The 26,260-nt window shown below is 44.0% G+C and overlaps 1 protein-coding gene across 2 annotated transcripts; it reads right to left on the minus strand.

Annotated features, from left to right (window-relative positions):
* Positions 1 to 1,648: 1,648 nt before the first annotated feature.
* On the minus strand, positions 1,649 to 21,893 carry LOC309531952 (membrane-spanning 4-domains subfamily A member 15-like). Of its 2 annotated transcripts, none has more exons than XM_082221838.1 (6): positions 21,511 to 21,893; positions 17,300 to 17,419; positions 7,986 to 8,042; positions 5,858 to 5,989; positions 4,166 to 4,279; positions 1,649 to 3,639 (listed from the first exon to the last, which is right to left on the minus strand). In XM_082221838.1, the coding sequence occupies exons 1-6, from the start codon at positions 21,598 to 21,600 to the stop codon at positions 3,517 to 3,519; spliced, it is 636 nt and encodes a 211-aa protein (XP_082077964.1). In that variant the 5' UTR covers positions 21,601 to 21,893; the 3' UTR covers positions 1,649 to 3,516. The 2 variants fall into 2 exon arrangements, with proteins under 2 accessions (XP_082077964.1, XP_082077965.1); XM_082221839.1 differs by having other exon boundaries at positions 4,166 to 4,276; positions 21,511 to 21,892.
* Between the last annotated feature and the right edge of the window lie 4,367 nt (positions 21,894 to 26,260).

The following is a 26,260-nucleotide window of genomic DNA, read 5'->3' on the forward strand; positions in this document are numbered from 1 at the left end:
CAGATGTATGGAAAAGAAGGGACAGGAAGACACCATGAAATGGGGAGGGTCAATGCTGTGCTGAAGCAAGGGGGACAAAATGCAGGAGGAAAAGGTGGGGAGGAGAACGAAAGCGTTTTCCTGGTACATAAAAGCACTTTTAAGCTCTCTGCCTTGCTTACTGGGCTCTGGGAAACTCTTGTGCAGGCTCCAGTGGCCTTTGCGAGATCTTGAGGAGGCCTCCAAAGCCTGAGAGAGAGTTCCTAGAACTCAGTAGGAAGGCTGAAATTGTGCTAGTTAAAACTGCATAAGTTGCGAGTTAACGGTATCCCAGAGATGCCACCATCTCCAGTCACCCTCATTCCAAGCAAACCAAAACCAAAGTGTGCCCTGGCATCTGTGAAATCTCTCACCACTTGGAGATCAGAGTGCATGTAACAATATTAAGGTCCATCTCCAACAAGTTCTGGTTACCCTTTTCCTGAAAAGTGGTTCACTCAGGCTGAAGGTACTTCATTTCCTCTCAAACCTTTTGGTCAGGTTAGATATTATATTCGGCCATCCTCACCTGGTTTGCAAAATATACCACTCCATTCCATGTCACAGACAGATTGCTGAAGCATTGTGCTCTCTCAGGGTCCAGAAAACTGTAAAACTGGGAGGGGAATTACGAAGAGAATCTCATCCATGCTGCATTTCATATGCTGTGTTGCCCTACATCAGGTTGTTATGTAATGTTGCCTCAGAAACTGCCTTGCTGCTTGCCTCATGCAAGTTCTGTGTGGGCTTATTCTGCTGAATTGTACAATGGCAGTTTCCTATTGCTTTAGCTTATTGGTTCAGTAGATCTCTCTCTCTCTCTCTTTCACTCACTCTCTCTCATACACACACACACACACACACTTGCTGTGAGATTTTTTTAAAAAAAAATCAGCCTTGTTTCGTTATAGACAGGAGACAGAGTCGATGCAGTGCACAGTAAGACCAGCTAAAACTCTGTTGCCGTATTAAGCAGCTAACCTACTATTACCTCAGATTAAGCTCTTTCAGTGCATTTTTACAACCTTTTACTCTCCTCTGACTAGCTGCTTCAGGCAAGGTTTTACGTCAAATCAATACTTTCAGGATTCATCTACTTTACACCACAGTTCATACTCGTCCACTTTAAAACCAGTCATTGATATTATCTACACAGTGGAAAAGTAGGATAAGTGCTCAGCATCACTGTGGGCAGGTGCAGAATAAATGCATGGGTTAAGTCTGAACATTGAATTTTAAAATGCAATGTTCAGGTACTGAGACCTGGGTTTGGGGGCGCATAGACAAGAAGTTAGACGCTGGAGGCATATTTGAGTGTTTTATTACTATTACACTGAGTGTTTTGTTATATTACATTCTAATAGGTGTCTTGTAAGTATGGTGCTCTTTATCTTTGAATATTAATCCACTTTGAGCATTCACAGAAATAGATGATGACTATCTCGTGCCCGCCCCCTGTCCCCCAATTCATTGGAACTCCTTCTGTGAGACAGCTATCAGGCTGCAATGAAGAGAGCAACAGGATGGTGAGTTAGTTCACCATTTTGCTCTGGGTGGAATAAGAGCAAGCATCTGTAGGAGGATGAATCTCCTGTTAGGGACAACAACAAAAAGTCAAAAGACAGGTGCATGTTGTTTCAGGTACATAATTTATTTTCATTTTAAAAAATCATACCCATGAAAAGCAAGATCAGACCTAGAAAGAGTGAATCAGCTGCAGACTCTAAAACCTAAAATTGTCTAGGACCATATAAACAGCTACAAGATTCAGACCTCGGTGAGGCCACTCAGTATTAGGTATCCCTGTTTCACAGACAGGCATTAAATAGTCAGTAGAAATTCCCCATGAAAACATGCTCTGAAGAAACATTAACCAAGATGCTCAGAAGCCAGCGGAATGGATTCTGACCTAGCCATTCCCAGTTCCTTATAACAACAATACAAAATATCAAAAAACACTACTTGCTACTTACACAGTATGCAGTCAATAACCCGCCCCACCCTGAACAAAACCAGCAACCACCCAGTCCAGCACTCTTGGAAACCAAGAGCACGATCGACCGGGAATCTCTCTTTCTCAAGCTTTCTTGAAATGAATGGATGCCGCTCAAGAGCACTGCACATCTTCTCATGCAGCTCCCATTCATTTCAATAGCGCCCAAGCTGGAGGATTTCATGTTCGACTGTGTTGCAGTCCTTCATTCCATTAGGCACACTGACGCTGCAGTCAGTTCAGTGGGACTCTAAGCACATCTAACAAGGTACAGGGCTGCCACCTAAATGCCTCCCTACTTGCTGCAGATCCTCTTGGGTCAAAAAGTTAATTTATTTTAAACCAACAGGGCTCACCCCCCTCCAAGTTACCAATGTAGGAGCAGAGATTAGTCCCACTTGCGCCTCTTGTTCCTGGGCCTGCCTCAAGTGCCATGGCTGACCTTGAAGAGTGTGAGGAAATGCTAGAGGTCTACCTTGAAAAATCAATCTGTGCGGAATGTTGCCAAAAGTTTTCTGATGTCCGCTAACAACAGACATCATATCTTACCTCCAGGTATTAGATGGCAGTTTCCAGCTCCAGAATGACTAATGCTAGGGGAGGAGCCAATAATCCGGAATGTCTGCTTTAAGCTCATCATACCTGCAAGCTATACAAAGAGAGTGTGAAGTATCCCTTTAGGGAACAAACTAGGAGAAAATTTCCCAGGAGTTGTTCTATGGATATTCTTAATGGATATGTATGTACACTTAACCGAAATAAATGCAGTAGTATGCAGCACTCAATAAAACTCGGCATTGTTGATGAAACTTCCTATGACCAATCAGCTTTCCAAATTGATTCCCATGAGCTGCTTTCTACAATGCACCCATGCTTTGGAGGTGCAGAGGGGGACCAATGTAGAGATTGGGGCCAAGTCAGTCCCATATGCTGGCTACTTCTCAGGAGGCTCAACTTTGGAAGAGAGTCTTTAAGAACCAGCTGCAGCCCTGAGCAGTGAGCCATCCAAATCAACACCACATACTGTTTTCTCTTACATTTTGCACCAGGGTCACCAATGTAGCCAGCCAGAGGCAGAAAAAACGCATTAATGACTTGCCCGTGCTCCTACATGCTTCCCTTCCGCGTTCTTCTCTGGGTCTCCAGCTGTCCTGTGACCACCCCCCAATACTACACCGTCTTCAAAGACACTTTAACATGTTAATAATCCATGTGCCAAACTCATGGTGAGCTCCATAAACGGCCTATGCAAAAAAGAGGAGTCCAAATGTTACCTCCTAGTCCAAGGCAGAGCATATCAAGCCACATGCTTCTTAGCCACAGTCTAAAGCTGAGACTGTACTGGAGAAAGAAGAGAGATGGTCCCTTTGGCCTCACTGGCCTGGCAGCTGGAATACTGGCAGTAATTGACGGAACTCTGTCATGCAGGAAAGGGCCAGCGTTGACGCCTCAAAATAGGTGCAGCTGGTGTGATTTCTCCATACAGATTCCTCCTCTTGAGTCTTCTACACAGTCTCTACTTTTAAATCGTAACTTACATCATTGGAATTTGGCGGATGGGTTACTGATGATTCTACAGATGCGGCCTCAGTATCTGTCCTGATGGTGTTCGGTTCAATCAATATGGCCTAGAAAACAGAAGAAATTTAAACTTGATTTCATTAGCTGGTATTATCACATTTCTTATCCCTATCCAACCAAAGCTATATTCCTATCAGCTAAAATATATACCCCAGGGACAGGTGAAACTATTAATTTCAATTTTCATCAGTTTCTCATTTTTTCCATTCTTAAATTCAGTTTCCCACATTTCTGCATCAGTTTGTAGACACTTTTTGTAGAACATATGCATTTGTAAGCATGCTTTCCCCTAATACATGCAGTTTTAGTGCTCATTACTTGGTTTGAGAACTGCATCACAAAATTTGGAGATGTGGATTTTGAAGGATATTATTTCAGAAAGTGCAAATTAAGGAGCTTTGCATTAAAACGTGAACCAATTCCCCCACTATCTGCCCAACCTAATTGGGTCATCTTCCTCACCCTAACGTCTGGCGTAAGCATTTACCTATGCAGCTGACTGAAGTGCAACTGAGACACTCTGGTCCCCAAACAGAGATGCAATTGCAGTTCTGGTGAGAATTATGCACTTACCTCATTGGAATCAGAACGGGTTGCCCGGCACCAAAAATATGCAGTGGCAGATGCGATGCAAAATTCCACAATGGTGAATGTCAGCAATACAATGGCAATCCTGTTGCCAGTCTTCTCCAAAAAGGAAACAAACACAATGTTACAAAGCTGATCACCAAACTGAACTTTATCCATTTATCTTCTCCCGTGAACCTGCCTAGATTTGTACCTTTCCCCCCTCTATTCTGTGTGAATGCAGGAAGAAATTACGGTATTTGAAGCTGTCGACCAAATGTCAGTGAACGCTTGTTTTTTTGCAGGTAATAAAATGTAAAGGAAGGAATTCAAGTTAGGGTATAAATCTGCTTTGATCTGGCTGTGGCATGGGCGTCTAGCTGCTAATAGGAAATGAGACTCTGGCTGTAATCCTCTGCATACTTGCCTAGGAGTAACCCTTATTGAACACAGTAGGACTTACTTCTGAGTAAACATGCATAGGATTATTATCAGGTTGCCTGTGTCCTTGGTCTGAATGATTTAGCTTGAGAAAACACCCACCGCTGTACTTTCATGCCAGCTCTTTAAAGCTTTTTGGCTCTCTCTCTGTGTGTAAGGGAGACGGACAGAGAGAGACAGAGAGAGAATGTGAGATGGAAGGGGGATGGGGAGAGAGAGATGTTCCCTGCACAGTCTGACTCCAGTCTCAGCTGGAGACTTTCAAGATTCATGACTAATAAATAGCACCACAATAACCGTCACCCTCTTAACCAGGACCTGGAATCAAGATCTGAAGCTGGTTAGCAAATGCTACTTAAGATCAGGTTTTAAGATCAGATTTTAGGTTGCCAGACCAAGACATTTTGCTGCCTGAGGTGAAGGACAAGATGGTGCCCTCCCACATCCCTTAAGCCCACTCACCTGGCAGTCGAATATCAGATCAGGTTTTAAGATCAGATTTTAGGTTGCCAGACCAAGACATTTTGCTGCCTGAGGTGAAGGACAAGATGGTGCCCTCCCACATCCCTTAAGCCCACTCACCTGGCAGTCGAATCTTACTTCAGCACTGGCCATGGGACAATGCCCTTCATCACACCTGTGACTAGCAAGCAAATTCAAGGGGTGAAGAGAAGGCTGTGTTGCACAAACATCTCAAGCAACTCACCACCATTCCAAACCCATCAGTATTTGCTGCCTGAGGCGGCTGCCTCACTTTGACTAATGGCAGGGCCAGCTCAGATGGAATCCTGGTTGCTAGCATTTACCATGGTTCATTGTGCTGATGCACTACCTAACAGCGGTAAAGGCTAGCAGGGGGAAGGCGGCGGAATGAGATTTATGTTAGAGAGAGCTGGGTGAGGGAACATGTGGGCAGCTTTTCCCATAGTGAATTTCACATTGTAATGCCAGCACAGAAGTGGGGCAAGCACCACGACAATGATGTGGTTCCTGAGAGTATGGATGCGTGGGCTGTGCAATGGTTGCTCTTTGAGACTGCGCTACCCACATCTTGACCCTCACCTACCATTTGGGATCCTGACAGTCCCCATGCAGCTGGCATGCTGACTCTGTATTCTTGACAGTATTTGGAGGCACCTTAAGCACATTGTAAATGCTAGTCCATTTATATTAAAATATGCATGTACTAACCCCTCTAACTCCCCTCCCCTCGTTAATCTCAAAAAGTTATGTTGTTGCTGAGGTAGGGAAACTTACCATAACCAGAGAATAGTGATGGTTATCATCATAATGAAATGGCCCATTTTTGCTCAGGTCTACTATAAAAGTCAATATTCCAAGTAATGCAAAGATGGCACTGATGATATTCATGGCTTGGGAGCCTTTTACCTGAAAAACATAAAACACTGAATGCAGGCTATTTGCGAGGAGGTATTCTGCTATTTAAAGTGGTAGCAAAGTGCAGGAGCTGCCATCCTCTTCTATAGTCATTGCTTAGGAACTCCAGTCTCTCAATTCCAGTGTCAAGTGAGTCTCATGATGTCAAGTGAGACTCATGATGTGAAGCACCCAGAGAGTGGATCTGGCAGCCACGGAAGCTGCTTAGGCTGAAAGACACAAATGGCAGCTTTGGAGGGAGCTGAAGGCGGCATGATAGAGACATCACTGCCTGTGATGTACACTCTTTTTTGTCTTGCTGTGATCTCTGCTCAAATAGGTTTTCTGAAACACTCCTCACCCTCCGTGCATCCCTGAAGAGAGACAATAGGGGTATATGAACGCCGTCAGCAGCAATGCCTCTGTTGTGTGCTATTGTCTGCCTCCAGCTCTGGATCACCCAAGAATAATATATCAACTTTCCTCTGCTTGAAACTCTCACCCTCTCCGCAGCAGCTTCATCTGGGTTCCCGGAGATTCAAAACTTCACTACAAAGGCATTCTTCAAAGTTCTTCCCATAAGACTAAGAACAACTTCAGATGCAGCCCCATCATCCTCTGCATGCTTACTCAGATATAAGCTCAGTTGAATTCAGTGAGGGTGAGTCCTGTGATATTGAATTTAAAGTGCAATCCTATGCATATTTACTTGGAGGTAAAGAATGGGACTTACTCTTATATAAGTGGATATAGGACTGCAGCCCTAATCTAGTAGATCTAAGGGAACCAGCAGCCCTCCAGCTGTTACTGGACTCCAGTTCCCATCAGACCCAGCCAACATGGCCAGTGGTGATGGATAATGGGAGCTGTAGTCCAACAGCAGCTGGCGGGCCATTTCCAATTTTCCACTCCTTACCTAAAGCTTTGTATTTACAATAATTCACAGGGATAGACTGAAAGGGCCTTGGAAGGACATGCCAGAAAGCAGAACAGTGCTTCTTACTCTTGTAGGAAACATGATATGGAGAAGCTGTAAGGAAGATGACTAAATACTGGGCCACAGGAGGGCAGATTATCCTCCACACCCTCCTCCTCTAAGTGGTACAAGCCTCTCACTCTGTCCAATTTGTGGCTAGTCCATATGGAATATATGGCAACCCAAAAAGGAGTGCAATAATGCCACAAGAAATAGCCCCATTCCTGCCCTGTCCTGCCGTTTCATAAATATCTACCACAGTATCCTTTGCACATATTGCATAGCTCTTGCTAGCCCTACTCCCCATTATAAAACCAAGCTTCAGCAAGGCGGCTGCATCATCTACCCTCAGACCTGGGTAAATGTCCCTCTGTATTGTACTGAGCCTTTCAATGCTGTGCAAAAACCCTATATATAAAGCGGAGAATTCCCCTGCAATAGGACCACATATATTTCATGAAAGCCAGGTGTAGCAAACCTATGGCCCCCAATATGCTTTTGGACTCTATATCCCATCAGCACCAGCCAACCTTGCTAATAGCCAGGCACGATGGGAGTTGTAGTTCAACAGTATCTGGAGGGCAACAAGTTCCACTTCCCTGATGCAATCTGATCAGGGCTGAAATCAGGCTCTGAATGGGACTTTCTTTAACCTCAGAATCTACTTTCACTTCAGATTATTGTTACAAAGTCTCCACTATTTTTTCATTGCATTTATATTCCATCTTTCCTCCAGGAAGCTCAAGTAGCACATATGGTTCTCTCCCCCGCCCCTCCCACAACCTGTCCTCACAGCAACCCTATGAAGTAAGTGAGGCTGAGAAATAGTGATTGGCACAAATTCTCCTCCTGAGCTTCATGGCTGAGTAAGGATTTGAACCAGAGTCTCCTCAGTTCTAGTCCAACGCTCTTAACCGCTACGCCACAACACACTGTTGCTCAGTTGATCCCAGAAACCTGCCAAACCTTAGCTGTTCATCTGAGGTGAGCAGAGTTAGACTACAGTTAAAAGAACGGCTGACTTCAACTCACTGCACACTCTGTAGGGCTCTTCTCAGCACCAATTGTGAGGCATCCGGAGACAATGAACTGTTTGGGAGGAAGGAAACAAGTGTGTAATTGATAGTCATGTTAAAGGCAATTACCCTTCCCACAATCACTGGACCCACCTTAGAAGTCTGTGATAGAAATGAAGAGGAAGATTGGTACCATCCTTGCTGGCTTTTTATTTATTTTTAAGGATGGTTTGTTCAAGGGAGAAAGCCTATTATAGCCTCTTAACCACATGTAGCAAGGCTGCCCCATCATCTGGCCAGGTCAGATTTCCCACAAGTAAACGATCTCTACTGTCTGGGACAGCTGATCTTCTTACAACTCACTTAACATCCCCATCGTCTACTTCAATGTTCCATTCTGGGCCTCAAAACTAAGACTGTTTCTGTACTCTTGGCAGGCACCTCCTACCTCCAAAAGGAAGTTGGAGGCGCAAGATGAATGAGGCCTGACACCTCTGAGCCTAGGCAGAGCCACCCCCCAGAATGATGGTTGATCAAGTGATAGCTCAAGTGACTGGGGTGATGCGGAGCCATGCTATGGATTCTCTGCTTCGGAGCCACAGAAAGAGTGTAGTGCATTTGATGCTGTTGATTTTAGAGCTGAGATGAAACGTTTGGTTTTGTGAGTGTCAAAAATAAAACAAAGTAAAGTCAAATAAAAAGAAAGAGAAAAAAGAAGCTTCCTATTTTTGCAGTTTTCAGCACTTGTGAACATATCTGACATTAGCCCTCTTCAAGTGGCTTATATTTGAGTTAAGTGACCACAAAAAGGGGGAGCTGAGGGTACAAGCATACTACCCCACCCCTGTTGCCTAGCCTTCTGCAAGTCGGATGGTGGTGGTGGTAAATGTATGAACTGAAGAGCCTGCCTTTTGGCTCTGTTAGGATTCTATTTCACACACAGGAAGACTCCATGAGCACAGGAGGCCCCTCACTTTGTACATTCAGCTTACAACTCATGGAAGGTGATGCGAACAGCATCAGGGGTGTGGAATTAGTGCCCTATGCACACCCATCATGAGTTTACCTAACTCACATACAGAATATTCGAGGAGGGCTATTGTCTCAATGCTGAACTTCTCTGAGCCATTTCCCTTTTCATCCGTTGCCCTCACAGTCTTCTTTAGCCTCTTTCCCCCACACTGCCGCTTATTCCAATGGTGAACCATTTTATTTTGTCAATGGTTACACAGAGAAGGGGTGCGACTCTTATGCGATGATGTCAAGGAAGCTTGAAAACAAGAGAACCCATTGATCACCTCAGACAAAGTGGCAGCGGCTGAGGACTGTGAGGGCAGAAAGTATCAAAACAATCTGATTACTCAGTGAGACAAGTATCCTTAGCAGTCCTTTGTCTGGCTGTGTTAATTTCAAGGTGAATGTTTGTCGGAGCCCTAATCAGGGCAGGAGTGAGGAACAATGCATCTTGGGGAAGTGGTTTTGCAGAAACAACTTAAGGGTGATTTCGTACCTGAGGCTTAAATAATCTTTGAACCTCTCCATTGCTCAACCATGGCCAATTTTAATCAGGCTATGCCAGCACTTTCAGACTGCTCCTAGGGTGCCAGTGCATAGGCCGGCAATGCAAAAGCCTAGCATTTTAATTCTCCACAATGCCCCAGAGTAACATGATATCAGGGGCATGGCAGGCAATTTATCATGGGGGCCTGAAGCTGCCCATTGCCACCAGCAGGTAAGCCAGAAGCCAGGGGCACCCTGTAAGAGCAGGAGGGGCACCAGAAAGCCCTCTGCCAAGGGCCCCTTCAGATTTGGAGATGGCTCTGTTAGAAAGCAGAATCGAGGCTTTTACAATATAAGTGTGCATTCTGCCTTAGGTTTCCTATTCGCATCCCATCGCAATTTAAAGCAAGGATCACTTTAAGCCTCACACACAAAAAGGTAAAAGACAACACAGAAGGACACCAATAAACAGCAAAGGAAAATTGAGCGATAGAATAAGACCACCCAGGGCAAGTAAGTTGTATGAAGTGGATGGAGAATGGAAGATGTGTGTGAACAGACTGCAACGTGAAAAACGAGATGTTGATGAAACTTCTCAGAAAAGACAGTCACAGGTTAACAGTAGGAGTGAACGTTGGCAGTGCACCCCACCCTAACCTCACCCATTGCTAGGCAGCCATTTCCCCATGCACTTGCCCTAAAGTAAGGTCAGGATGCACCCACTATTTTCTATATGATTGGTATAGAAGGTAACTTGATGCGTCATTTTCAGATCACATTTCATGAACTGCATTTGTTTAGCACTCCACACTTTTTTCTTTTTTTAACAAAAAAAGTGTAAACATGTGGGTTTCAATACAGAAGCAAAGACTTATTATCTGGCCAGAATTCTCATGCAATTTCTTCCTTTCCATAGCCCTCTGCCCACCCCTACCCTGATCCTAGTTGCTGGTGTATTTTTAGTTTCTTTGTACAGTGGTACCTCTGGTTAAGTACTTAATTTGTTCCGGAGGTCCGTTCTTAACCTGAAACTGTTCTTAACCTGAAGCACCACTTTAGCTAATGGGGCCTCCCACTGCTGCTGTGCCGCTGGAGCACGATTTCTGTTCTCATCCTGAAGCAAAGTTATTAACCCGAGGTACTATTTCTGGGTTAGCAGAGTCTGTAACCTGAAGTGTATATAACCTGAAGCATATGTAACCTGAAGTGTATGTAACCCGAGGTACCACTGTACTGCAAAGTTTGTGTCCACTGCATCCATGCAACTTCCGCCAGAGACACCTTAGCAACCCATCTGCTCCTCAAACTGGTTCCTTCCCAATTCTTCCTTGAAATTGCAGCAGTGCAATCTTGTGCAGTCTGCCATTAATAAGGAACAACAGCTTAGGCTCACAAATCCAGGAGGAGGAGGAGGCACATGTGAACAGGAGCATAGGGAGGGAGGGAGAAATTTGATTCAGTATGCATTTAAAGCTGAACGTATCAAATTCATATGCTATCCTTCAAAATTCACACATCAGAATTTTACAATGCAGTTCTCCACCCCAAAAATGCTTCCAAGAACACATACATTAGGGATAAGAATGGAGGTATTCTTGAAAAAGAGCATACAAAAATGCATTATATCGGAGTGGGGGGAATTGCTTGACAAAAATGTGTACATTATTCAAAACTGCATATAAAAATGTGTTTAATGGGAGAAATTGGCACTAAAACACTGGTAAATTTTCAAGAGGATTTTAAAAATTATTACTGCAAAAAGCAGACAAATGAGTTCAAAATTAGAAAAATGAGAAACTGAGAGAACCAAAATTGACAGATCCTTCCATCCCTATATGGGAAATTTGTACTGAAGCAATACAAGATAAAAATGAACCAGAAATGAACTGGGGGGGGGGGATAAAATGCTGCTGCCACACCCCTGGAAATAAAAAGGAGTTGCTTTTTGACTGGGATAATAAGAGCTTAACTAAACATCACAGGGAATGCATTGTGGCAGACCAATATCTGCCCCCTTCATCTCCTTGATGATGTCACTGTGATTAGTATTTTCCCACTCCAGTTAACTGGCAGTTACAGAGGATGGGGAAATAAATGCTTGACAGCATGATGTCATTTCACATGTTTATCTGACATGCTTATTTGACATTACTGGTGACATGCATATGGCAGAGCAGGGCGAGTCATGTAAGCTGGCGGCAGCTATGTGTCCTATTAACATCTGATTAGGCCCTGAAAGTGGTAAATATATCAGAAGAGCAAAATTCTCTCTATATTTGAATACTGAATATTCAAAATATTGATTGAATTTCCCCAAACTTTGTCAAATGATTTGAAGCATAGAATTTATGCATGTTATGTATTTGCTATCCCTGATCCTAAACCATTTTTTTTAATGAATTAAGTCCAATGGGACTTCCTAACAAGTATGCTTAAGGCTGCACAATAAGCAAATGGTTAAGTAAGAATTCTTGCTGTCATTCCTCTTCCATTAGAGGGTGGCAAGCTGGCAGAGAGGAGGAAGATCCACAAAGAGGCAGGGCCACATGATGGCACTTTTCTGGGGCGGCTGCACGGTGACATCGTAACAACCACCACAGAGAAGCCATACTGCATATCAGCTTGTACAGATGGTAACCCAACGTGGATCCTGATTAAAGTATGTGCTTGCTGTCTGCATGCAGGTTAAAACTGGCACTAGCTAATCCTGTGCTGTCCTTCTTCATCGCTCCTTCTCTCATGCAGCAAGAGAAGGTGTTGAAAAGCCACAGAGAACTCTTGTCTTTTAAAACACCTATTATGATGTTTAAGTGGGAATAGACAGGGCCAGAAGGCAGGCTAGAATCAGTGCTTGGAAGGAATGAACTAATTCAGAATAACTAATTCACTGAATTTAAAAAAATCTCTGAATTACATCTGAAAGAAGCTGTGAACACGAATTAAGTTCCTTTTGCTGTGGAACTCTGGGCAATTTCTAATTTGATTAAATTTCAATTCTTATAGGGTTTCATCACCCCTAACTCTGTTTGTTCATGGCCAATGCATTGACCATTTTCACCTATCTGAAAAGCGATGCTGCTATTTAAGCTTAAAAAACACAATTGTTAGGGGTAATAAGTAAAGCAATTGCTGACATTACACAGTGCGTGCTTTCTTAGACTTTTTGAGTATGTTTTATATTTTAGCAGAGCAGCTTGTAAAACTCTGAAGGCTGGGGGGAAATGCCAAGGATGACGTGAACAAAATATGAATTGAAGGGATCATAAAATCATAGCACCATGGAGTTGCAAGAGACCTCAAGGGTCATCTATTCCAACCCCCTGAAATGCAGGAATCTCAACTTGAACTGTATGTACTTGATTCCTTTTGGGAGGGGTGCAATCCTTTTTAAAATGAACTTTCCAAGTACTGGCTAGGGTTCATTCACGTTATTGATAGAGCACTACTGAAAACACCTTCCTGAGGGGCCGGCTCTACTATCAGGCAGGGTGGAGTCATCGCCTCAGGCAGTAGAACCCCTGAGCCCCTCAGCCATTGTTCACTGTTGGTGATCAGAGCTAAATTTGCCACAGGCCTGTCAATATACCCCCTGAAGTAGCCTGCTGCCCTCAGGTGCACTGCAGGATGCTATCGCATCGACAGCATTGAAGTAAGGTTCAACTGCCAATCTAATCAGCATCAGTACATAGAATGGGTGGAGATGCCATCTTGTGCTCTGTCTCAGAAAGGGAAAAGTTTGGGGCTGGCTCTGCCTTCCACAGCATCAAAGTCTTTATACCCGTGAAGCGTTTTTTTCTTGTTGTTTATTTTTAAGCAGAAGGGTGTTCCAATCTAACTGCTGATGTTCTGCCATGTCACTCTGAAGATGGCAGCTCTGCCCAGCCAGTGAACGGCGCCCTTCAACCCAACAAGATTAGGTAAACAGAGAATCCAGTAAGATCCCATCTGGACAGTTTTGGCACTAGGTGGCATTGGATTTAGTTGTGGCTGGATGAAGTCTGCAGTTGCTGCTCTGGTCGTGTTGGAGAGAGACAGGAAAGCTCTTGTCTAGCTCACTGGACTCTGTCTCCTCTAAGCCAGTGATTCGTAAACAGCCTCCTCACTTGCCTGCTCCATCCCTCCTAGCAATAGCCTTTTAGTTGGACCCATTAGCAACTGCTTGCATGCTGAGTAAAGGTGGCCAGGAGTCAGAGAAGGCGGTGGGGGGAGAAGGTCTCCCTCCACCAAGGTGAAAGGGTCAGAGGAGAGAAACCGGGAATAAAAAGGGAATACATAGGTGAGAGAAACTGTTCTGGGAATGAGAAGTGGCTGTAAAAGGACCAGGGAGAATGGGTGACAGAAACTGGAAACTGGGGAATATGGTACTAGTGTGAAAGGAGAATGGGAGAAGAAATTACAGGAGATGTTTTGGGTTTTTAAAAAAAAAAACCATTGAGAGGTATGTGGGGATGGGGAGAGAAAAATATAAAAGAAAAAGCCTTCTTAATGGATCAGAGAGGCTGTCACAAATAGCTCCAGAGCAAAGGTCTGTACTTGAGGAAAGCTTAGGTACGGAACCCTTGCCATTAGGAAAATGCTGGAGCAAAGAATTTAGGAATCTCCAAAGATGGATTAGATATTAGTAGGAAATGATGTCAGTAATTGCCAGCTGATTGTGCCAAACTCTTCCTCCATTTGCCACCATTTTGTGACTGTTGGGGCTCAGTAATATGAGCCCTGAGAGCAGAAAAGGTGAGAACCTCTTGCTGTAGGCTTACCGTGGTTGTGGATGGGCTCCTTAATGCTAGCTGGAAGGCCTGCACAGGTCTAATGAACTTTTAGCCTGTCAATGGACTTTTTAAAAATACTTCCATTATCCAGAGACGAAGATTACCGTACTTTTTTATGCCTCCCAAGTCTTAGGGTCACTCCTTCAAAAAGAATGAATTCTCTATCTAATACTGAAGTTATTTTGGTTGCCTCAGGAGGTGGAAAATAGGTGGCAAATGTACAGACATTCACTGGGATTTTTTATGTTATCACAATTCCAACCATACCACAACAACCATCTCACTTTGGTTTGGTTTTTCAAGGTTTATGTATGTGAAATACTTGCTAATCTTTTACAAAGCTTGGGAGGTGACATTTTGTCATAAGATAACCAGATGCTTGATTCTGCCATAGACAGAAAGAGATTTTTTTTTATAAAAAAAAACTTAGGGTTGAAGGCACATTCTACCCTTTCTGTAAAAAAAAGAACTAGTTGTGAGACTTGGAAACGTTTTATATGACTGTGTGTTTTCACTTTATTTCAGTTACTGAAAATCTGAAATTACTGTTGTTTTTTCAGCATGAACTGCAACAACTAAGTTTAATAGGCTATACCGTTCTGCAGTCTTACATTCCCAAAGCCCTTTTACATGTTCCATGTTGTTGGAAGAGAGGACTATGAGTTGACGTTGACGTCACTTAGTGTGGACAGTCGCTACATTATTGAAGATAATGTAGCCACCCTTTGGTACAACAATCAGGGCTGTTAAATGGTAATTTAGACAGCTGCAGTGGAAATTATACCTGCCTGTCATCTGGTGATTGATTCTATGTTCCAGGCCCCAACCCCTGAAATCTCACACCACTTGGAGATTGAGGTGGCATGTAACAATATCCTTAAAAAAAATACCCTCAGATAAGGCCAAACCCCAAATAAGATCAATGTGGCTCTCAGACCTGAACCCCTGAACCTTTTACAGAAGGTGCGTGTAATTTCCAATCTTTCAGACTGGGACATAAGGAACGAGGGCATCTATCGAAGGCTGCCACTCACAGTAGCTTATACTGTATAACATTTGATAGAACTGCTGCATATTTTCTTTTGAGTAGTTCAATGTTCATAATTTCAAATTACAGTGGTACCTCTGGTTAAGAACTTAATTTGTTCTGGAGGTCCCTTCTTAACCTGAAACTGTTCTTAACCTGAAGCACCACTTTAGCTAATGGGGCCTCCCACTGCCGCTGCTGCGCGATTTCTGTTCTCATCCTGAGGTAAAGTTCTTAACCTGAGGTACTACTTCGGGGTTAGCAGAGTCTGTAACCTGAAGCATCTGTAACCCGAAGCGTTTGTAACCTGAGGTACCACTGTATGACTCAGGAAAACTACACACATTATACAACAGTGTGTAAAGAAGCCCTGCTCAGTGTGTGTGTTTGTTTGTTTGTTTGTTTGTTTGTTTGTATGAAAAGTTGCCTCAGGCCGCTGTGATTTTGAGGGGAGTAGCAAAGGTGGTGTTATGCTTCACTCTTCCCTTGCTGGCTAATTTTCTGTTGCAATGCAACATTGCTCCTTCCAAAGCTGCTTTCTCCCTATTCCCCTAGGGAAGAAAAATCCCATTTTGATGTCTGGAAACCAAGGGTAGCACATCCTGTTTCGCTGTTTGAGAAGAAATGGGGAAGGCCACCCTGCCTGCGCCCCACTGCCCCTGCCCAAGCATCTCTTACCTAGGTTGTGCAGTGGCAGTGTGAAGCAGCAGCGGCAACAGTAGGTTCCAGCAAGACCTCTCAAGATCTTGCCAAAATCTCGCAAGATCTTGCTGGAAATCAGCGCTGAGTCCAGCACCACTTTTTCACCTGTAGTGGAGGCAGCAGGGCAGGTGCAGAAGGCACTACCTTGAACCCTTCCACCACCTGAAGCAGCTTCTTCTCTTTGCCTAATAATAGCCTTGCTGGAAACCTGTGAGGGCAGGTGATTTTGTACACACACACACTGCTTAGCATCCGTTTCCCCCTGCCACTTCCCAACTTGAAATTTAAGCCTTCCAAGAGTGCTTTTCATTTCATTTTAGTCAGAAATTAATTAAACCCATGTTCATATAGCGGGTAGTTTGCACCTGAGGGTTCATTCATTTCTCTGTAATTCTGCATGGAGACCCAAATAAGACATCTTTGGGTGACAAGATGTAAAACCGACTTTTCAGCATAAAGGGCATTGTGCCTTGGAGTTTTTGACATGTTTGTTTAAGTTTTGCACAGATTTTGTGTGAGGGGGGGAACCACACACATTCTAGACAGTGTCAGATTTCTCTAACATAAAATTTCCCAGAAGTAAAATACTAAATTTATCCCCAGGAATTTAGTCCAAGGATTTCAGCACAACACAAACTTTACATATACAATCATTTATGGCTTTGCTCTCTAGAATGAGAAAGAGAGCATCTGAAATGGTTTGATTTTCATTTTTGATTTTTAAAATGTAAATTGGCATCTCCTCAAAATAAAAATGTTTTCATTTTTAGTTGCACTACGCTAACAATATATCATAACGAAAAGAAAAGAATTCTGAACACTTCAAAACAAAACTGAAGAGGGTGGGTGGGAGGGAGGGAGGCAAGGAAGTCCAAATTTATAACATATCTTTTGAACATAAAGGACATTTTTAGGCAAAACACTTAATGAGTTTCAAAATGGATTACACACTTTTGAAAGATGAAAAACATCACCTCTGTTGTCATTATAAACCAAGAGAGTATCTGATGGCTTCACTCCGCAGCATTGCCTGAAATCTCCATTAGGGCTGTAATCCTACACCCACTTACCTGGGAGTAAGCTCCACTGAACTCAATGGAATTTACTTCCGAGTAGACAAGACTAGGATTGCGCTGCAAATCACTCTAGTCCGGGAGTTTTCTGATGGCTCTGCAAACTTTTCCTTCAACAGCTGATGCCCCTTCCAGGATGCTACTATCTGTTTCTCACACTTGGCATGCCAACTCTCTTTCCACTCTTTCCTTCCTCGCTCTTCCACCTCACTCCCCATCTTCCCAGGGGGGCTTGTCCAGTCCCATGTGCGATACTCACGGATGCTCCTCCCAAGAAGGGGATCTCTCCAGACACAAAGTATGAGGTATATACACTGGTCAAGGTGCTGAGAATGATCCCAAAGCTAATGTGTATGAAGCCAGTCATGATCTGGATGGTCTGTGGGAACAATCAGGGGAATAATACTCGGCACTTGATGGACTAAATTAACATTCACACACACACACCCCTTAATGATTACACCAACTTCGAAGGACTGACGCCAGAGAATCTTCTGAGTTGATCTTTTTAATGGTAAGATCACTATTCCTTACGTTCTAGGGCATCTTTCTGCTGAGAAAGTGCTTCACAATTTTCATCTATTTCACTTGACTTTGTGTATCAGGAGATCTTTATGTTCTAAGCACTTCCCGACTCTTCAACAGTATAGTTAATGTCATCTGGTAACTAAATGGAAGCTGACATTTACAAAATCTGCTCTAATTAACACTTCCGTATTGTTCAGATGTTGGCAGAGGAGGAGGACATCCCACTAAAATCTACTCCAAGCCAGGCTGAGCTGATCCAGGTGCACCTATGAGCAAGTAAGAGAAAGTGAGATTTGGAGGAGGGGGTTCGTGACCACAGCAAATCCTGTTGGATGATTGTTTGGATTGTTCCTAGGACTCCCAGCAGGCAATGAATCCTGGTCTTTTGGTTAACTCAGAATCAGCCAGATTATGGGAGATAACAGAGGATGTATGCAGAATGTATTCAAATAAGCTGGATTCAGGTCACCAGCCATTTATGAGAGGGCCACATCTATCTATCTATCTGCAAACATCCAGGTTTTACTACCTGCCTGGCACAGCAAAAATGGGAGGTGGCTGAAATTTATGACTGATGGGCTGTGTTTAGCTGGGTCATAAATTACACAAGGCTATTCTAAACAAGGCAGTGGAGAATATCAACTGAAATGTGTTATTCTGCCCTGGCCTGTACACAGGGGACCATGTTTATCTGGTTTGCCACTGCTCTGGATTTTGTGAGGCATGTGTAAAAGGACTCGGTTAAATCCAGTTTTCAACTCAAATTGCTGTTGGTTGTACAAATATTAACAATTTGGGCAAGAATAAACTGCCACCATGTTACAGCCAAAGAAACTGCAGCAATATTGTAACATAAGCCTCTTGCATTTTGGTCAGCTGGGTAGACACTGATCAGGGCTCATAATATGTGGAAGATGCTTCAATTTGGAGCCCGTTTAAAGGCAAAAGAAGCAAAAATGATTCTTAAGGACCACCAAGCTTGTGTCTGCCTGCCTTCTGAGATCTAGTCTGTTTTAGGGCCATTCTTCTGTCCTGGCATTGGCTGACAAGCAGCTGAAGGAAGAGGGCCAGGGAAACTTAGACAGGTGCAAGGAGGAAAAGAAGGTAGCAGCCGTCAGAAGGTAATTGACAACATTACACGTTGGGGCTGAGTTAGTCAAAGTGGTTCCCTCTAGATGTCGATGGATTACAATTGCCATCAGCCCTAGCCAGCTGTGGCCAATGATCAGGGATGATAGGAATCATAGTCCACAACATATGGAGGGAACTACTTTGGCTACCTTTGGGAAAGGTGCACATGAGAATAGTGTTTGTAGGGGTGGAGAGACAATATTTCTTCTGCTAGATATCCTCACAGTAACAAGTAAGAAACAACAACTCTGTGAGCATAAGCAAAGGTGCCACTAGGTGACAGGTCTGACACCTTCAGAGTCGCTAAATCACTTTTTCAAAGTTAAAGGACACTGTTGAACTATACTGATTCATCTGGTGAGAATGGCAGGTGTCTGTGAAATTACAGGCTGGGCACATCTTCACTGCTGGTGAATCAGGTCCCACCTGGTAGAGCATAAGTTTCACTGGCTCAAAACCAAGTAGAATTTGCCATCCACAGGAGATTACCACTTGCATCTACTCCAACACAGTAGACTGGGACAACCCCTGACCAAGGTTTCTGAATTTGCTTTACAAATAACCTGATATTTACTAGCCGCCTTTCTTCCTTTTTTAATGTCTGTCTGTCTGTCTGTCTGTCTGTCTGTCCGTCTGTCAGCTGGGGGGGGGAATTGTGTGCCTCTCATTTTTATCTGAACATAATCTTCATCTCAGTGCATTTGTGCTTCCATGCAATTGTGCAGATTGTGCGGCTCGGTAAGAGAGAACAAGGCACACCGTATGAATTGCATTTGTGCCAACAGATGGGCAAGAAGAGTAGGGCTGCAATCGCGTGCCCACTTTCCTGGGAATAAGCCCCATTGAATGCAGTGGGACTTACTTCTTAGTAGGCATGTGTAGGATTGCACTGTAAATGTGGTTCTTTTCAGCATGGTGCAGCCTAGCACAGCAGTGTGCTGACATCAGTTCCTCTGACAAGAGGCTATTTTTGTGGTGACCCAAAGCACTCTTCTAGCATATCTGTTGCCTCACAAGCCCACACGCTCTGGTTGGGAGCTGGGCTGTGTTCATAAAGGGAGTCGGTGTTGCTGGTCTGGGAAATCCCAGCACAGCGGCATACCTATTTTTAGAAGGTAGGGAAAAGTCTGTTTCCATGCTTTCATAATTCACTGTAGCACTAATGCATCGAATCAGCCATGAGATTCCCTTTGTAAATGTGCTGGACTCTCATTTATTCTGAACCTGTGCAGGACCAGTACACGTGAGTGTGTAGTAGACACAGCAGTTACTTTCTATGCAGATTCCAACGGATATGGCTGTGTGCTTAAGCTATTGTCTTAAAGGCAGCCCCATGCATTTTGTCTTCTTACAACTGCAGAATAAGAAACCTTTTCATGTGCATAATGAGAGTGGCATGGAATCTGGGCTTTATAAAGTCATTGTACTGAGCAGGTCCACTCAGTAATGTGGCCCTAAAGCCTTCTCTTTCCCCAAAGCGTTGCCCTATGTTTTGCTATCTTCCATCAGTCTGTAAAGAGGCAGGAAAGAAAAGAGGGGAGAAGGCTGCTGGGGGGCGGGTGTACTGCTGCTCCTTATTATCTGCAAACCATTGCAAGAGTGTTCTGACTCTGCCCTTAACATTCAGAACAAGGCAAGGCTGAAAAACTCACTCTGCCTCTAGGATCAGTGCCAAGGCTTGCTTTGAGTCACCACTCACCAAGACTCAGCCATGGAACCCATTTTAAAAGCTAGTTCTGAGCTCTGGCAGGAGTATGTGGATTAATAGTGAGGAGAAGGCCTCTGGGCATGTGCAAAGTATTCACACCTACACACACACACCATATCTGGAATTAGTGTTCAGGGCCCTAGGTCAGGTTTGTAAACAGTCCAATTTCCCCCATCAGACTGATGCAAGGATAGACACCTGTGCCTCCACTTCCCCGATGTTGATGGACTCTAGCTGCCAATGGTCAGGGATGAAAGGAGCTGTTGTCTAGCAAGATCTGTAGGTCCACAGGTTCCCCACCCATGGTCGATCTAGTCCAGTATTCTGTTTCCAATTGCAGTCAGCCCATTGTGTCTTGAAAACTCAGAAGCAGGGCATAAAAGCAATGCCCTCCCTTGTCTGTCCCCAACACCAGGCATTACGGGGTATACTGCCTTTGAACATGAAGGCTCCATTTAGTTGTTGTAGCTAACAGTGATGGACACAGCAATTCTCTCTCGCAAATAGTGGTGCTAGGATTTGATCATGTTCCACTGCCTAATTCTGCCTTTTGTGCTGTGTTGCTAGAGCGATGCTGCTCACTTCCTTCATGTACCGAAGCACGAATGCTCATCTGTCCCCTCGCCTAACATTGATGCTGAAGTCTGCAACCCCGTAGCACACACCAGGGCACCGGGCATTTTAGAGGTAGCGACCAGCGGGATCTTTTCCCACTCTCCTTTCTGGCTTCAGATTTAGTTACTGCTCCTTGGGAATATTTAGCATATGAATACACACACATACACAAAACCACTTCCTGACGAGCTGCTCTCAAAAAGCTATTCCCTTTCATCTGAGAGGCATAATAAATTCCCAGGTTAATTTAAGGGACCATAATGATTAGCCGTCCTGATGTTTCTCCACCATCCCCCGTCCTGCTTCTCTCTCTTTCTCTCACACATGCTTAATTCAGAAACAGGAGAGATCTAGAATACCACTGCCCCCTAAGTTAGGAGATCGGCTGCCATTTCAGGGGAATCCACCCCAGTCCTCTCCATCCTCCTCCCTCAATATCCCAGCTCACCTCCCTCCCCAAAGTGCCCCCCCACCGTTCTGTCACTCACCCCCAGCACTCGATTCTTCCCTTTGGGAATGGTTTCCACTGTGTACATCACAGTCCTTCTCCCCAGCCGGAAGGTCCCCATTCCCTGCATGGGAACTAGCTGGCGCGTTTGCTCCCAAGACTACTCGGTCCCTAGCAACTGAACACTCAGCTGCATCAGCCCCACGCAGGCTGAGCATGGATGGCAGCTCACTTGGCCTGGCTGCGCTCAGCTCCAGCACTCTCTCTCTCTTCGAGGGAAAGGAGAAAGAGTGGTCTTATTGGCTTCTGTCAGTGGTGATGTCACACACAGTCGGATATGCTGCAGAAAAGGCAGAATGGGGTGGTGGTGGGGGATTCATTCCCTCTTCCTGCTGCTGCTGCTGCTGCTCATAGGTAAATCCTGCTTCTGCCAGAACTGCTTCCTCAGCAAGCACAAAGGCAAAACGAGGGGTGGGTGGGTGGGTGTTTTGCATGATACTACCAAATTCCAGGGGAAATTCATGCTTAGTCTGGAGAGGCGACACTGATGAAAATCCCTGTGACAGGAGTTTGCTGCAAACAGAGATGGAAAACTGGGAACATGAGGTACCAAGGAATTGGTCAGAAGACCCTCCTGCACCAAAGGAAAAGATTCTTGGATCTTCTCCATGGCAATGCAAAATCTGCCTTGAAATACCACTTTTGTTTTATTCATTTGCCACATTACATTTATATAATGCTTTTCCTCCCAGAAACTTAAGGCAATGTGCATTGTCTTCCTCGCCCCAGTTTTATCCTCACAAAACTCTTGTGTGGTCGGTTAAGCTGTGAGGTGGCGACTGGTCCAAATTCATCCAGTGAGCTTCATGGCTGTTGAGTGTTTTGAACCTAGATCTCTATAATCCTTGCCTTGCGACACTAGACTGCGCTGGTGCATCTCACCAGCAATGATGGTGCAATCTTATAAACACCTACCCAAAAGTAAGTCCTGCTGATTTCAGTGGGACTTGGTTCCAAGTAAGTGTGCGTGGGATTACAGCCTGAGTTGTCCCTTTCAAAGTCATTGTAGCTTCCGACTCAGTCCTGCCACAAAGACAAGTTTGTGTCTTTGTTTGTGTTGCCAAAAGAGATCTGCAGAGCATCTCATTTCTGCTTGTGGCATCCTGTAGCCTGGATTCCATTTGCTGAGGTTGTGTGGATCGAATCAGCCTTTGGGTGCTGCAGGGAGTTCCAAGAATTATATTTCATTCTAAAGCCAGCCAGGAATCCCCCTTTCCCCCTGGCAATGTGCCAGAGGTATTAACTTGTGGTAAGTAGATACAACCCCTCCACCTGATTAGGACAGATTAAGGCATTAATTTGGAAAGAATCAAGTGAACATTCAAAGTTAATCAATTTTAATTTCAGATTGTTTCTTTCCAAAATAAAGCCCTGCTATACTACCAATGGTCCTGCTGCAGCTTGATGAGGCCTAGCAGCAGCTCCTCCACCAAACTAGGGTGCAAGCCCTTCCTACTACCACCATCCCATAATCTTTCAAGTTGAGGGGCCAGTGGGGAGGCATGACAGCAACTATAAGGCACTTTGCATCAGCCTAGACTATGGAGGCGCCTGGGCCCAGTACAAAATGGATCTGGAATATGTACCGCTAAGATTCTGTGTCTAACACACCCTCCAGATTATGGACTCCACATGCTGGATACTTGTGTGTGGACTGAAACAAGCAAAATATAACTACACAAAGATAACAGAATAAACAACACACAGAATCTGAGATAAGGCAACACTGCAATGAAAGTGATGGTGATGATAGATTAGATAGATAGATAGATTAGATAGATAGATAGATAGATAGATAGATAGATAGACAGACAGACAGACAGACAGACAGAGATAGATGATAGAGATAGATAGATGATAGATACATAGATAGATGATAGATGATAGATGATAGATAGATGATAGATAGATAGATAGATAGATAGATAGATAGATGATAGATAGATAGATAGATAGATAGATAGATAGATGATAGATAGATAGATAGATAGATAGATGATAGATAGATAGATAGATAGATAGATAGATAGATGATAGATAGATGATAGATAGATACATAGATAGATAGATAGATAGATAGATAGATAGATAGATAGATAGATAGATAGATATAGATGATATAGATGATAGATGATAGATGATAGATAGATAGATAGATGATAGATAGATAGATATAGATAGATATAGATGATAGATGGATAGAGAGAGAAAGAGAGAGAGAGATGGATAGATAGATAGATAGATAGATAGATAGATAGATAGATAGCAGGGTAGGTAGATGATTGATAGACAAACAGACAGACAGACATAGATAATAGCCATTGAAAGGCTTAGGTATTAATCCAAATCCATGTCATGCTTAAGTGCTACAAAGGTGATCTGCGATACTCTTGAAGCCAATATTGCCATAGCAACCTCAAAAATAATTGGAATCCCCCCCCCCAAAAAAAAGCAGCAGAGCTCAAGAAGACTGGATAGCTAAGACTGCAGAGGAGCAAGGGCTGTGAAATCACTTAGGCACACTTCCCCAAGGGCAAACGTAAACTTGAATTAGAGCCCTCATGCTGAGAGGATTGTTTTAAGATCTGGCCAATCAACATGCCATGATTAACGTATGCCAGTTTCGGAAGCAAAGCAGCTAGCAATCGATACATACATATTACAGTATGGCCATAAACCCCCTACTGCATACAATAAAATGTCACAACTGATAACATCATTAAAGGCCATAAAGCAGAATCAATCATATCTACTTAGAAACTCCACCCACTACTGCTTCCACTGCAGAAAGACCTTCCTAAGTGGAAAGTTCCCTGAAGATCAAGGAGGCTGAGTTTGCTGAAAGTACCGGTACTTACCTGTTTCATAGGATGCAAGGTCCATGTCCCCACAAACAAAGGAAAGAGCGCTAAGTAGTCCTGTGCATGATGCTCAGCAGGGCTGCTTCATTTATATAGCACCATTAGTGTTGCTGGCACTTTACAAGAGGACAGGTCTTTCCCCCCAGGGGCTTCCTTTCTAAATCTCAGTACAGATGAAATAACAAAGGAGAGAGGGGTGGATGGGGAATGGAGGCAGTGGGGGCAGCGTATGTGCTTATTCTGTTCCACATAACTTAGACTTGGTTACAGGATGGAATGTGGAGGCTACAGAGGCTGCAAGCACAACTTACATTTGAAGCCCATGACTTCCACCTGCAAATCCTGGGAACTATAGTTTGTTATGGGCCTTTGTTTGCTTGTTTATTTCTTGCTTGCTTGCTTTTTAACATACTGTTTTATTGGAGCCCATATTTCTAGGGTGAATTGGCACCCTGGAAAAGAGTGATCCAGCCCCTAATCTGGTAAAGTTTACATGTACAGTATAATAGTCTAGGAGCATTTCCTTTCTTCTGACTTTAATTCCTCTTTCAGGGTGTGTTTATACATACTAAAAGCCACATTATTTTAGCCTCATCCTTTTTTGAACTAAAACCCATGTGGCTTAAGATTCTTTTTACCACACTTTGGAACAGTCCGCTATCCCTGAAGGTCTTCTTGCCTGATTGCTCTATACTCTGTTTCTACCCACCTCTGCTTATTCAGTTGCATGAACATAATACTGTACATTCTCTCCTCTTAGAGTCAAAGAGGTTTCTGCTCCCAATGGTAGAGAATTAACAGGGTATTTTCCAACTCAAAAGTCTTCCACTTTGTACTCTACATGGATGCTTGAGCTGTCCTCGAGGGCTACTATAGCAAGCATCAACTAGTGATTATTTGTAGTCACTAGAACAGTGCTTTTCAACCAATGTGCAGTGGCACGCTGGGGTGCCTTGAATGATGGTCAGGGGTGCCACAGGCAACACTGGCCTCTGTCCCTCTTTCCTTCTCTCCCTCCTTTGATGCCCTCTCACATCTCTGCCTCCCAAAGGTTTGCACAGCTGTTTGTTGCAGCAGCCATGGCTACTAGCTCCCTAGGCAAATGGTGCCTCTGGGTCTGGTCAGGGGGTGCTTCCCATGCCCCTGTGGGGCAATGGGAGGAGGTACCTCTCTTTGGGGCAGGGGAGCAACTCAGAGACTGGGGGCGGCAGCTGCAGCTGCCCAGAGGACTCCCAAGTAGAGGGGAGAGGAGAGGAAGCTGAGGGAACACTCGACAAGGAGGGTGTTCAAAAAGGGTTGAGGGGCTGCCAGCTCTGCAGGCAAGGGGTGACGTAACTAGGCTCCTGAGCCCCACAGGCGTGCCACAGAAAGAAGGTAGTTGGGCAAGGGAGCCGTTAACCCAAAAAGGTTGAAAACCTGTGCATTAGAAGCATTAGCTACAGTGTATTGAAAGCAGCAGCCCAAGAGGAGGAAATTCCTGCATAAAAAGGATGCATGTTTAAACAGAAGACTGCCTTGTCACTCAACCAGCCAACCATAGAATAGCCACCACATGTATAGATCATGCAGACACCCTCTGTTACTGTAGTACAAGAAGTAGTGTTTGAGAAACTGAATTAAAAACTTTGTATGGGTATAGACAGGATCCATGTGAGCCTCAAGTACACAACCTTCAGTAGAGAGAAACAAGCAAAGAGTACAGTCAACTAACGGGTTAATCTGGCTGCAGATAGATCCAATTCCCAGGCAAATAACCATTTCCTTGTACGTCTCCATTCATTAAAGATAGATGCTGGAATCATTTTAGGTTTAGTAGACAATTAGCTAATATTTCATGAAAAGTACTTAGCTGTAATAGAGAACATTTCA

This window comes from Podarcis vaucheri (genome assembly GCF_965113315.1).
Source record: "Podarcis vaucheri genome assembly, chromosome: 1".
Taxonomy (NCBI): Eukaryota; Metazoa; Chordata; class Lepidosauria; order Squamata; family Lacertidae; genus Podarcis; species Podarcis vaucheri.

What these genes read in the sequence shown, in the direction of transcription:
- LOC309531952 (XM_082221838.1), bottom strand. Translation starts at nt 21,600, where the DNA reads ATGCAGGGAATGGGGACCTTCCGGCTGGGGAGAAGGACTGTGATGTAC. An exon ending in AGAGCCCTACAGAGTGTGCA is followed by an intron (nt 5,990 to 7,985) that starts GTGAGTTGAAGT and finishes TATGTTTTTCAG; the next exon opens with GTAAAAGGCTCCCAAGCCAT. An exon ending in ATCACTATTCTCTGGTTATG is followed by an intron (nt 4,280 to 5,857) that starts GTAAGTTTCCCT and finishes TCCTTTTTGGAG; the next exon opens with AAGACTGGCAACAGGATTGC.